At 44.3% G+C, this 12,581-nt stretch overlaps 1 protein-coding gene across 3 annotated transcripts in view; it reads right to left on the bottom strand.

Annotated features, from left to right (window-relative positions):
* The window catches only part of UBE2F (ubiquitin conjugating enzyme E2 F (putative)), a 72,940-nt gene extending 61,716 nt beyond the window's left edge, over positions 1–11,224 (bottom strand). For 2 of the 3 annotated variants that reach the window (XM_015867987.2, XM_015867988.2), the window contains exons 1-2: positions 11,083–11,224; positions 8,850–8,983 (exon numbers count right to left, since the gene is read on the bottom strand). In XM_015867987.2, coding sequence (XP_015723473.1) covers positions 8,850–8,967 — 118 coding nt within the window. In that variant the 5' untranslated portion in view covers positions 8,968–8,983; positions 11,083–11,224. Of the gene's footprint in view, positions 1–2,753; positions 2,784–8,849; positions 8,984–11,082 lie in introns of all 3 variants that reach the window. The other variant, XM_015867986.1, reaches the window with a different exon arrangement.
* Between the last annotated feature and the right edge of the window lie 1,357 nt (positions 11,225–12,581).

Raw genomic sequence — 12,581 nt, 5'->3', positions numbered from 1 at the left:
AATTAAGGACAATGATGAGAAGGAAGAACGAGAGTAAAAAGAAAAGGAAACACCCATCTGTGAGGTTGTGCTGTTATGAAAGTAGTCAGTTCAACAGATGCAAATTCACAGCACAACAGCCCTTTGTTTGCCTCTGATGACACAAACTAAGTTGCCTTCTCATGTACAAAGCTGGCTTTTTTTGATTATGGCAGAGACAAGCTGTCAGGCTGGCACTAGAAGCTGTGTACAACCATGCATACATTATGATCCTTGTAATGCAGCCTTTAGCTTCTGAATCCATCCAAGCTGGATGTACTTTTCTCCCTTGACTCAGAAGCTACACAGCATCAAAAATACATAGATCCCATTTGCCTATAAAAATACCTACAGCTGCACAAACACTCCAATAATGCATTCACAATGTACGAGCTACAAACCCTGATATACATTTCTCAACATTATCCTATTTTAATCCATTTCACATTCATTATCCTATAGAAGAGACTAAGCAAAAAAGTTGAACAAAAACTGCTATGAAAAAAATCTCTGTAATTGTCTCTTAGGAAGAAAAGCATCCAGAAAGAAAGCGATAATGCTTTACATTATCCCTTTTAGCTGTTTCTACTCTGTTTTTTCCCCTCTTTCCCTCCCATCAGGCAGCCTGCATGCTGAGAAGCCTGATTTTTGAGATCTGACAGCCGATGTGGATTAAGAGGCATTAGCAAACAGAAGAGGCTCAGGAGAAGCAGCAGAGGTCTAACCTGGAGGGAAAAAAAATGGCCCAAGCTTCCCTCAGATGGAGTAGACTAGACACATTACGGGTTACCTGTCAGCATAATCAAAGAGAACATTCACCATTACTCTCTGAAAGATAAGCATAAGGGCAAGGCATACTCAGCCTTACATGAATGCACAGCACGGCAGCAGTAGCCTGTATGCACGCCCTCAGACTGCAGCAAGCAGCTCACACCTCTTTCTCTGCAGGGGAAGCGTCTTAGATTACTCCATAATATGAACATGGATGGCTGGAAGTTATGTAGAGCAAGTGACAGGCCCTGGAACTGCCTCCAAGAGGGCTGTGTGATAACTCCAAAGCAGAGATGGCAGAGTGCTGCTGTTCTGGCCAAAAATCTAGGAGAAAGAGAGTTCAGCAACAACTCAGCTATGCCACTAACACTCACCCTTAACAACAAACACAGAACTGCAGGAGTCCATTATAAAAGGACTTGCTGTTTTGTTCTCTGTTACAGAACTAACTCTCTGAAGCTAAGGATCAGAAAACATGTATTTGATTTTTAACTATATATTCTCAGCTCATAGAAGCAATAAACCTGTGCCATTCAAAACCTATCTTAAAGCATCCATGAACCATTTTAGCTTAACATTTGATGATACTGAGCTTGGAGGATACTGGCTGACATACCAGAAGGCTGTGCTGCCTTCAACAAGACCTGAACAGACTGGAGAGCTGGACAGAGAGGAACCTGATGAGATTCAGCAAGAGCAAGTGTAGAGTCTCACAGCTGAGGAGGAATAACCACATGCAACAGTGCAGGTTAGGGGCTGACCTGCTGGAGAGGAGCTCTGCAGAAAAGACCCTGGGAGTCCTGGTAGCCAGCAGGTTGGTCATAAGCCAACAGTGTGTCCTTGTGGCCAAGACAGCCAATGGTGTCCCATGCTGCATTAAAAAGAGTGCAGCCAGCAAGCTGAAGTTGATTCTCCTTTCTCTTCACCCTGCCCAGATGTGAAGCCACATCTGGAGACCTGGGCCCAGTTCTGGGATCCCCAGTTCAAAACAGACAGGGATCTCCTAGAAAGAGCCCAGTGGAGGGAGACAAAGATGATTAAGGGCCTGGAGCAATCTCCTATAAAAGGAACGGTTGAGCAACCTGGTACTGTTCAGTGTGGAGAACAGAAGGCTGAGAGGGGGACCTCATCACTGTTTACAAACATCTGAAGCACAGGAGTCAAGTCAATGGGGGCAAACTCTTTTTGGTGGCAGGCAGCAACAGAACGAGAGGCAACAGAACAGAGCAAGTTCCATACAAACATAAAAGGAAGAACCTTTTTACTGTCAGACTAGCAGAGCACTGGAACAGGCTGCCAAGAGAGGCAGTGGATTCTCCACCTGCTTGAAGGAACCTGTTTCAGCAGGGAGGGACCTCTAGAGGTCCCTTCCAACCCCTATAATGCTGAGATAACATATAATGCGGGTAGGATTCCAGGGCTAAAGGCACATTATATTGCCTTCTTTTGTTGTTATTTTTTAAGGAATATATATATAATTTCTTTTTTTAATCAGTATCCTTGTTTTTGTTAATACATCTACTATTTAAGAAGCATCCTAGGCTACAGCTTGCATGTGAAATGAAAAAGCACCAGGCTCAGATCTGAGCTACTTGCTCTGCTACCAAATGAGCACTTCCTGGTTTTGAAATAAGGTGCGACCAGAGGAAAATGGGAGCAAGGTAAGAGGTGCACTCTTCAGCTCCAGTCAGCTTTGGGTGTTCTGTTTGGAAGTTCCCACTCTACCAGCAACCAAGCTGTGTAACATAACCAATTGATGCTGCTTCCAAAGGACACTAGCAAGGATTCATGTCTCTGCAACACCTTAAGAGTGGGCAAAGTAAGCCTGCTCAAACATAGGGTAGCAAAGTTTGGCACAGCTTACCCCACAGTTAACACAGCATTAGCATTCATACCTCAATCAAAATAATCACATCAGCAACCCTAGTCCCCTTAAAATGTATGCCATTAAATGCTGTACTTACAAGGTAAATTAGCTTCAAGTTCCGCAACCTCTGTTGAAAGAAAAAAAACACACCATTACTCATGCAAGCATAAAGCCATTCTTGAAGTCCAAATTGGCAGATCTAATTTAAACCATGCCGCAAATCAAATTTCACTTAAAATATAATTAAGTCTCACGGAAGATTTACCTTGAAATTTCTCTTTTAGCCACACAATTCATTACTGAAAACACTAATTTGCCCTGCAGACAAAGTGTTCCCTACTGCAATGAGAGGGCTCAGCTCTGCCAAGAGAGAAACACCAAGCTTCTGAGACACAGAGAACTACCACTGCAAAGGGTGGCATCATCCAAACCACCAAACTCAAAAGGCTCTAAAATACAGAAGGCCATAAAACAGGAGCAGACCAACCTCAAGAAGCAGGGTGCCACCTTCAATGGAGAAAACAAGCACAAGAGGCTCACAGTCTGCTAGAGCTGCAGCATACTACAGCACCTACCTGCTCATCTTCTTTACCACCTTCGGCTACAGATATCCTCAGGTTACATGTTGGTTTCTTTGGGGAAGCCTCCAAGCATGGCACCACCTGCACACCTGGGGACAGCTACTGAGGCTCTGTCATACAAGACATCACCCTGCCTACATAAACTAGCATTAAGAAAGTCAAAACCGAGAAGTCTTCATTTAAAGCACTTGGCACAGCAATAAGAAGAGAAATAGCAACACCCATCACACAGCTCCTGCAGAAACCTCAGCACTGTTGGATACTTTTAGAGCAGTCAGACTTCTTGCTTCAGTGCCTGTTAGAAGTTTCCCCTGGAGTATTGTTCCCTATGGATATGCACTCCAATTGAAAAATAAATTCAGATTTCTTTGTATTCACTTTGACGTCCCATGCATAGAAACTCAAGGTCATTCATTTGAAAAATAAAAAAAAAATAATAATGCTATTCAGTTGTGTAGCACTTAGAGAAGCTTATTCCTAACCCCCTGTCACACTACCCTCTCTGAAAGGTCCACTAGCTCCCCAGAGATCTCCCTGTATCCATGCTTACCAAACCTCTGCAGCATGCACAATGCTTTGTGTATTTCTTCAAGCATCTGGAAAGCAGGACAGTGGAATGATGAACATTTGGAGTAGTGCTTACTACTGCTGATCCAGTGCTGTGGAAACCTCCGAGCATCTCAAGCCCTCTCATAGCCAAAAGGGCTGACTGCCAACCAGAAGCAAACCCAGGAGTAGCACAGGGCTCTGCATCATGCTGATAAGGCGTCCTAGTGAAGTCAGAAAGGCAGAGAGGTGCCAGAGCTTTGCTAGGGAACATGCCTGGTACAGGCAGCCCAGACCCTAACTAGCACCCCATCAGCCAGTCTGATGTGCAGGAAAACTTAATCAGGCGCAGGAACACACCTAAATCAAGTATACTTGCAGCATCCTGCTCTCAACTCAGTAAGCACTTGCCAGAAGCAATACACACAGCTGGACCTAAACTGGCTCTCATCCCTGACATAGACAAGTTGAACCTTCAGCAATGAAGAATGTCACTGCACAGGGTTACTTGTGTGCACCACTCCAACACCAGTGGAGCGGTTTAGTTTAGTGGTTCCAGATACCACACTGAAAGGGTGAAAAGGCAGGGAATGAACATAAACCTACCATAGGCTTTGGACAAACTGAATACAAACTGGTGATGTCTCTCAGCAACAGCTCTCAGAACTTTATGGAAGCTACGCTACACATGAGTAACCAGAGCTATTTATAAATGATTTCACAAACTGTAATTCTCCCTCGTCATGGCAATTTTCAGGACAGAAATAGGAACACACATTCCTGACAAGCGTATAGGCGTATGGTTTATGATAGAGGCATATGAATGTTACATTCAGTAACACAAACCATAATCGAGACGTTCTGCTTTCTTCCCCCAGCTCAACAAGGCAGGATATAAGATGGTTTGTTTACTACCCTTGCCACGGTGTCAGGCCACACTCTTCCCACTGCAGCACAAGTGCACAGAATGGAAGCGGGATTTCCTCAACTGAAACAAACATTCTCACCCACAGCAACATATTCTTCTCCCTGCTTTCCTTCAGTATTGTGCAAATAAACACAAATGCACATTTTCAAGTTAACTAAATCCGGTTGTAACTTCAGACACATTGAAGATGACTGAAGAATAAACAACACTAATTCAGTGTCTTAGAAGTTATTACAACCTGACATTGACAGTCAAAGTAAGCAGCACCAGTAACATAAAACTGGATGATGTTTAGATGTTGCTTGAGCTGCGTTGTTTGTAGTGCATTTATGATCGATACACACACATGGCTACAACTGACATCCTGACAGGACTGCTGTTTTTAGTTCAGTTTCACACTCACGCTCATTAGATAACACTAATCTTACATAATACTTTGGCTCACACATTATTTCAGCACTGCAAAGCTTTGAGCATCCTGCAGGAGCATGTATGTGGCCACTACCCTTAACTTAATGAAGCTACCTCTTAGAGATGAATTTAAAGTTCTTTTAACATAAAAAAAAATGGTGTGTCTGCATTATCAATCTCAAGGCATGGCACACCTTGACACATCAGCCACTACTTGGTCTCTTCCCAGCCCAAGCATCCCCATACACTGCAAGCAGCTAAAAATCCTACCTACATTATGACTTCTTCCCTATTTCAAGGCTTCACCAGTGAGGCCACTGGTCTACACTTACTAATGGCTGTGGTCACAACTATAAAGCTTATAGACAAAAATGACACTCATGTATATTCCAGCCTGAGCATACAACACAGGGAGGACTGCAAGTTATGAGCGTAACAAATGTATCCAACTGTATCCAACTGTGTCCTATTGTAAACAAATGTATCATTCAAAGAGATACTAAAAGGCATTCCTGGATTGGACTCCCTACAGTCACAAATAAGGCTGTCTTCACTCCCAGATAAAAAGAAAACAGAACTGAAAAATCCCACAATAAAACAACACTGTCTGGGTGATGCCTCTAATAAAACTGGCCAAAACATTTGCCTGCAGGTTCTGTCAGACCATTGCCAGCTTCCCATGGATTGGGAATAGAACAGCATTGGTAATGAGTTCTTAACCGCTTCTCTTACAGGGTCCCCACAGCCTGGTTTCCAGTCCTACGCAGCCCCATAAAGTTGTGCATACAAAGGGCTGTTTCAGTTCCATACAATAAAGCAGCAAAAGGCACCTGCACTGGTCTAAATGCAAGCACCAAACCTAAAGCAGGCAGTCCCTTGCTCCCAAACTCCTCCCTGCAGACCTAGACAACGTGACCTGAAAATACCAGTACCATAAAAGATGATATTCCCACAAAGTCTTTGCTACCCTAACTACTAGTTTTTCCACTCACTCCCAGCACAGTTACACTGAACTGATCTACTTCTGCCATCAGTTCCCATTTCTGTCCAGAAATCATTCAAACCAGACTGACAGCTGCTCTTACAACTCTTCTGGAGGGCCATGTGATCCAGCTTTCACACAATCAGGCCATGATGTAACACTCACGCTCGTCAGAGGATGCTGCCAGTGACCTGCTCTTAATATCTGTCAGTTTGGCACTCAGCTCATTCAATACTTAGCCTGTGTTGGTTTTATAATGGTAGTAGCAATTACAGTTTTAGTAGTGTTTTCCTATAGCTTACACTCCTTGCTTCCCCTGCAGTAGAATAAAGATACACAGGGTTTTATTCATAAGTGAAAAATGCAAATGCTCTAAGGGTACAGGAGAATTTTCTATGTCACTTCACCTACAATTCCTGGTACAGCATGAAGTGTATTCATATTATACTGCTATTTTCTCTGAAGTCCACGCTTCTAGGCTAACAAAAATTCCAGTAGATATGCATTTAGCATTTCAGTTATGCAGCTTATTCTGGCTGAAAAGCCTATTTCACTTGTCAAGGCCCTTCCCCCTTCAGAATTGGAGCTAAGTGAGGACTTCCAAACTGGCAGTCTCAAGCAAGCTCTTTTCTTTGCATTAGAGTTTAAAATGAATTGAAACTCTCTGTCCTTACAGAAATGTAACTGACAGAAAATTGTGAACATAATGCTCTTACTGTCTACCTGATGCACTACCCATTGCACTGAAGCCTTAGCAACTGCAGGGAAACCATGCTCCAGTGTATAGCCCTCCATCAGAATATACCCTAATTAGAACAAGCCACATATGAAGTAATAGTTCAGTAATACCACTCAATCAAACAGTTCAGAGCAACTTCAGAACACATACACAAGCCCTGAAGACATGAATATTTTGTTTGACTCATGCAAATCCTAACCTTAACGGCTTACACACCAACACTGATATGCTCACATTGGATCATTCTTAGCAGAAACATCAACCTAAGCAGCATGTTCCTGTCTACCAGATCAAGCTGCAAAGCTCAAGCATTGAAGCACTCAATTAGAACCAGAGGGAATAAATGAGACTTTAGGCCCGCTGTAAATGCAAAGCACCAGCACGTAAGGATTTTTATTTAAGAGATCATCTGAGCTACAGAAAAGAGCTGCCTTCAATTTCAATATAAAATAGTACAATTATACAGCCTCACAAACTACCTCATTTGCCCTGAATGGCCACAAAGCAACAGGTTTTTTCCTCACACGTGCAGACACAGATATAACAACCTAACGTAGCCTTCCTGAGACTGTGCTACAAAAATGAAGGGTCTGTTTTTCCATTCTCTACTTCTACACCCAGTGACTGTTAAGTATGAGAAAAAATTTACAATACATATTTTGTTTCTTTTTTAAAACTTTTAAGTTTATTGGTTTTATCTTTACCATTAATAACACAATCACTGATGTTACTCTTAGGATTTACTTTCACAGGCAGCTACAGTTTTTCTCCATTTTCTCTATTTGACATATGGCAACACTCTTCTCCCCAAAATAAAAAGACATGGATTTGATGGGTAGACTGATGGACAAGGAGCTGGTTGGGAGACTGTACCCAAACAGTAACAGCCAATGGCTCAGTGTCCAGATGGAGATCAGTAACAAGTAGTGTCCCCCTAAGACCAGTACAAGGTCCCCTGCTCTTTAAAATCTTCACCACTGACATCAACAGTGGGATTGGGTGCACCCTCAGCAAGTTTGCAGTGACATCAAGCTGTTTGCTGTGGTCGACACACCCAAGGGATAGGATGTCACCCAGAGAGACCTTGACACTGTGCTCAGGTGAATCTCATGAAGTTCAATAAATCTAAGTGCAAAGCCTTGCACATGGGTCATGACAACCCCAACTCTCAGCACAAACTGGAGGATGCAGCTGAACATGAGCCAGCACTGTACCCTCACGGCCCAAAACCAGCCATGCCCTGGGCTGCATCAAAAGCAGTGCAGCCAGCAGGGCAAAGGAGAGGATCTGCCCTTCTGTGCTATGAGACCTCACCTGGAGCACTGTGTCCAGATGTGGTGTTCTCAGTACAGGACAGACATGGACCTCTTAGAGCACATCCACACAAGGGCCAAAAACATGATCCAAAGAATGGAACACCTCCCTGCAGGGAGAGGCTGAGAGAGCTGGGGCTGTTCAGCACGGGGAAGAGAAGGCTCCAGGAAGACCTGAGAGCAGTGCTTCAGCACCAGGGGCTGCAAGAAGGAAGGGGACAGACTCTTTAGCAGGGTCTGATGTGACAGAACAAGGGGGAATGGTTTCAGACTAACAGTGGGGAGATTTAGAGCGAATTTAAGGAAGAAGTTGTTACTGTGCTTTTTGTTGGGGTTTCTTTTGTTCGTTATATATTTTACAGAAAGCGCGGTGAGGCACTGGAACAGTTTGCCCAAAGAGGTGGTGGAAGCCTCGTCCCTGAAGACATACGGAATCAGGCTAAATGGGGCTCTGAGCACCTGATAGAGCTGTTGGCATCCCTGTTCATTGTAGGGGGGATTGGACTAAATGGATTCCTTCCAATTCAAAGATAATACAGTTCTATGATAAACTCCACATATAAACCATGAGGTCAGCCACAAGCAATTTCAAACACACTTCTGGAAAGCATTCTATAAAACATTTAGTATTGTATCACCGCCAACAGGTCTAAAAAGTACAAACCACAAAATTTAAATGCAAGTTCCTTTCACCTTTAACAAGCAATTTATCTCGAACAGACACCCTCCGAGTGGAATCAGAAGATGGATTGGATGCACGGGGTCCTCTGACACCATCATCCCGCTTCAACTTGCTTGCCAGAGTGAGCATTACTGCTGTCTTCAGTCTAGAACACAGATATAAGAACAGAGTTAATTGCCAATACTCAAAGCACTACGGAAGGGGAAGTACACAAATAGGAGACGGTTAGACCCACATTACATAGCACTGGCCATATTCTTAGCAGTCAAAGAAAACAGACAACTTGACTGCAGTTAAAGTCAAGGACTAACTGTAGCGTTTGAAGAACAAGAGTTTGTTTCAGATGGAAATACTGATAGAGCTGCAACCTGTCAGGTGAGGAGGAAGTTCAGTTTTTGCTGGCAAAAGGTCAGACTTTCATCACTGTTTACAACCTTGTCTCACTGCACCATCTAACACAGTGTATTGCTGTCTGACATCACTACTCATAAAGAACTGCAGCAAGAATCCCACTGCCACGTTCCCAGCCAGACAACCTGTTCCTACCATCCTCATCTATATCTCCCATGACAGCACTCAGAACTGCTTTTGGCAGCCAAAGAAGAGAGGAAGAGGAGGGGAGGGGCTCCTGGAACTACTCTGCAGCACTGGGAAGTGTGTTGAGTCAGACAGCAGCACCCAGCAAAGGGAACAGATTTAAACTGCTCAACAGTGACACAATGCACCCTTCACAGCACAGCCAAAGTTACACATGGACAGTTGGTAACTGAAACAGAGAGATTTTTGCTATGTCAGTCCTCCACATCAGAAGAGGACTATGATGATCAGTCACAGCAAGAGTTGGACAGAATGCCAAATTCTTCAAACCAAAGTGCTCTGCCTGAACATTTTAACGCTACTCCTACTTTAAGGCAGCTCATTCTTATAAGAAGTTTCATTCTTATTAGAAATGCGGCCAAAACCTTGTCCTGCTGACAAGATCAATACCATTTAGGCCTCATCACCAGTAGAACAGTAATGTTTATCCTATAATCATACAAGCTAATTGAGCAAAATAAAGGTAAAAAGCTTGTAAGAAATCAGCATTTGGCCTTAACATGAGCTAGTCTGAACAGAAGACTGGACAGGTACAGTGCAGCAACTTCCAAGACATGAAACAGTCACTCATGCAACATCAGCTTTCCACCAGTTGAGATACTGACAGTGCAAATGGTCAAGTGAAAGAACCACTGAGCTGAAGCTAAGCACAACATAATATGACAAGACTAGAAACAAGACTTTTATGTCAGCTCCAGCTCTATGTATGTTGTTGCTTCTTTCTTTCTAAGCATGCCTTGAAATCAGCAGGTCAACAGCAACAGCTTTTGCTGATTTTGTTTGTTCCGGCCACAAGGAAATCAGGTGGGAGAAAAAGCTTCCCCAGCCTGTCAGTCTGCTTGGTGTACCTACAAAAACAGCCTGACTGCTCTTGAGGTTTGTGAGAAAGCTGGGGGATTTATATCAAAGCACATCAGCGCCAAAGCATCAACACAGGGAAGAGGTGAAATCAAGCAACAGCTGTGACAGCTGGGTATTCAAGGTAGAGGGCTGGAATCAGATGAGCTTTAGGAACCCTTCCAACCTAAGCTATTCTGTGATTCTGGGTCGAGAAGAATATAACAGATAACTGAGTGATGACAGGTATGTGTCTTACATTTCAGATCCAGACTGAAACAGTAAAATCTGGAGTAAATGTAAATCCTGGTTTCCCATCTGAAACAGACTCAGTTGCGGGTTTTTTTCCCCCCTTTCTTTCTCTGGGACAGCATGAAATGAATAAGCAGACAATAGAGCCTGTTTTTCTACAAAGAAAGGCAACAGCTGGTTTTAACGAAACGGAGAAAAAGAGAAGAGGCAGGAAAACAGCGACACGGGCTCCTAAGAGCAAAACAACAACGAAAACAGAGAGGAAAACCCTGTGAGCTGCAGGGTGTCACGTCCAAACGGAACCAGTGTCAGCGGGCATTGAGCACCTCGCTGCCTTCAATGCGGCACAGGGAGAAGCCGAGCAGCACGGGGAGGGGACGAGCTCAGCGCTGACGGAGCCCAGGGAGGGGGTTGTTTGCAGCACGCAGGGGCCCGTACTACCGGGCCTCTCTCCCCTCAGGCGGGGGCAGGCAGCCGGAGTGCCGAGGCCTAGTAGGCCGGCGTTGTAAGCGCGACCGAACCCAAACCCAGAGGCGTTGTGGGGCGGCCCGCACCTACCTGAGCGCGGCGTCAGGGCCCGGCTCCCGCGGCCAACACCATCCCGGGGCTGGCCCGGGGCAGGGGCGGCGGCGCGGCTCCTCCTCCGCCTTCAGCCGCCCGCCCGACGTTATGGAAGTGGGCGGGGATGTGGGCAGGGCCTGCGGGAGACCCCTCCCCTCCACCGGCTGCGAGGGCTCTTCCTGCCCCCCCCATCATCTCTCGAGAGTCCGCCATGTTTGGTGTTGTGCTCCACACAGCACAAAGCTGAGCAGCTCCACACATCATTCGCCATTGCCCAGCAGTGACTGTTCCCAAAGCTAAAGAAACAAAACCAACATCTTAAACTATCCTACCTAAAGTCTTCATGGTTCCTTACGTCCTTTACATCTTATATTTAAACTATCCTACCTAAAGTCTTGATGGTTCCTTACGTCCTTTACATCTTATATTTAAACTATCCTACCTAAAGTCTTGATGGTTCCTTTTTAGTCTGTTTTTAAGCTTTTATTTAACACATCCATCTCTCTGTTGGAAGAAAGCAGCAAAGTCTGTTTTTTTTTATTAAAAAGTACCAGTTTCTTCCTTAGTGGGCAAGTTGGAAGAGTTCTTGTATTTGTTCCTGACTTCATACAACAAGGCAGTATCCTAAAACCCCCTTGTGACTTCCCTAAATGCAGCTTTTCTGTGCTCTTATGATACCTCTATATCCAAACACATTCCAGCTACTGCAAAATGAAGTCACAGTCCCTGCTGCAGATACACATTAGAGATCAGTCATCGGGCTTGGAACAGCAGCAGGTTCAGGCAGAGCTCAGGACGTGATCTGTGTTTTACTGGCATTTTCTCAGCATTGGTGCTACTCAGTATATCGGATAATGCTAACAGAACTGAAACCAAGCTATCCTGGGGGGCAAATGAAAATCAGACCCCTTCTTAAGGGTTTTATCTTGAGAACTGTGTTTTAGCATGACTGCAGCATGATTACTTCTTGACATAAAACTGCTGCTTTATCTACTTGAACACTCTTTGTCTTCCTGTTTGTCTACAGCTTCCAGGCCATCCCCATTATCTGTGGAACTGCAATCCTTTCCCCATCCACACAACAGACAGAGTACAAGAGATGGAAAAGCAAGTTTGTTTGGATGCCAAACAGCAGATGAAAAAGAGCTGGAGAATACAGCACTTTGGTGGTTTAACTTCCTTTTTTAGCACACTCACCCACCAATGTTGGCCTTCTGGTATTCCTAATAATAGCTTTCAGGAGTCAGTTTGTTTTCTACAGAGGAACATGGCCTGTCTGGACATTTTAGATCCTTAAGAGACTTGTGCACACAATTGCAAGAAAGCAAAATCAGTTCTGCTCAAAAGACACAGGCAGCTAAACCACTTAAACTAAAATTACCTTTTGAGAAGGAAAAAAAAGAGGCAAAGAAGAAAACATTACTGATTCTACTGAATATTCCCATGAAAGAGGCAGCCCAGGAGACTTGGGAACCTTGAGGCATGAGTTGTGAACC

Source organism: Coturnix japonica, chromosome 7 (genome assembly GCF_001577835.2).
Source record: "Coturnix japonica isolate 7356 chromosome 7, Coturnix japonica 2.1, whole genome shotgun sequence".
Classification (NCBI taxonomy): Eukaryota; Metazoa; Chordata; class Aves; order Galliformes; family Phasianidae; genus Coturnix; species Coturnix japonica.
The sequence above is the reverse complement of the archived record's forward strand: the minus strand, read 5'-3'. Positions and strand labels throughout refer to the sequence as shown.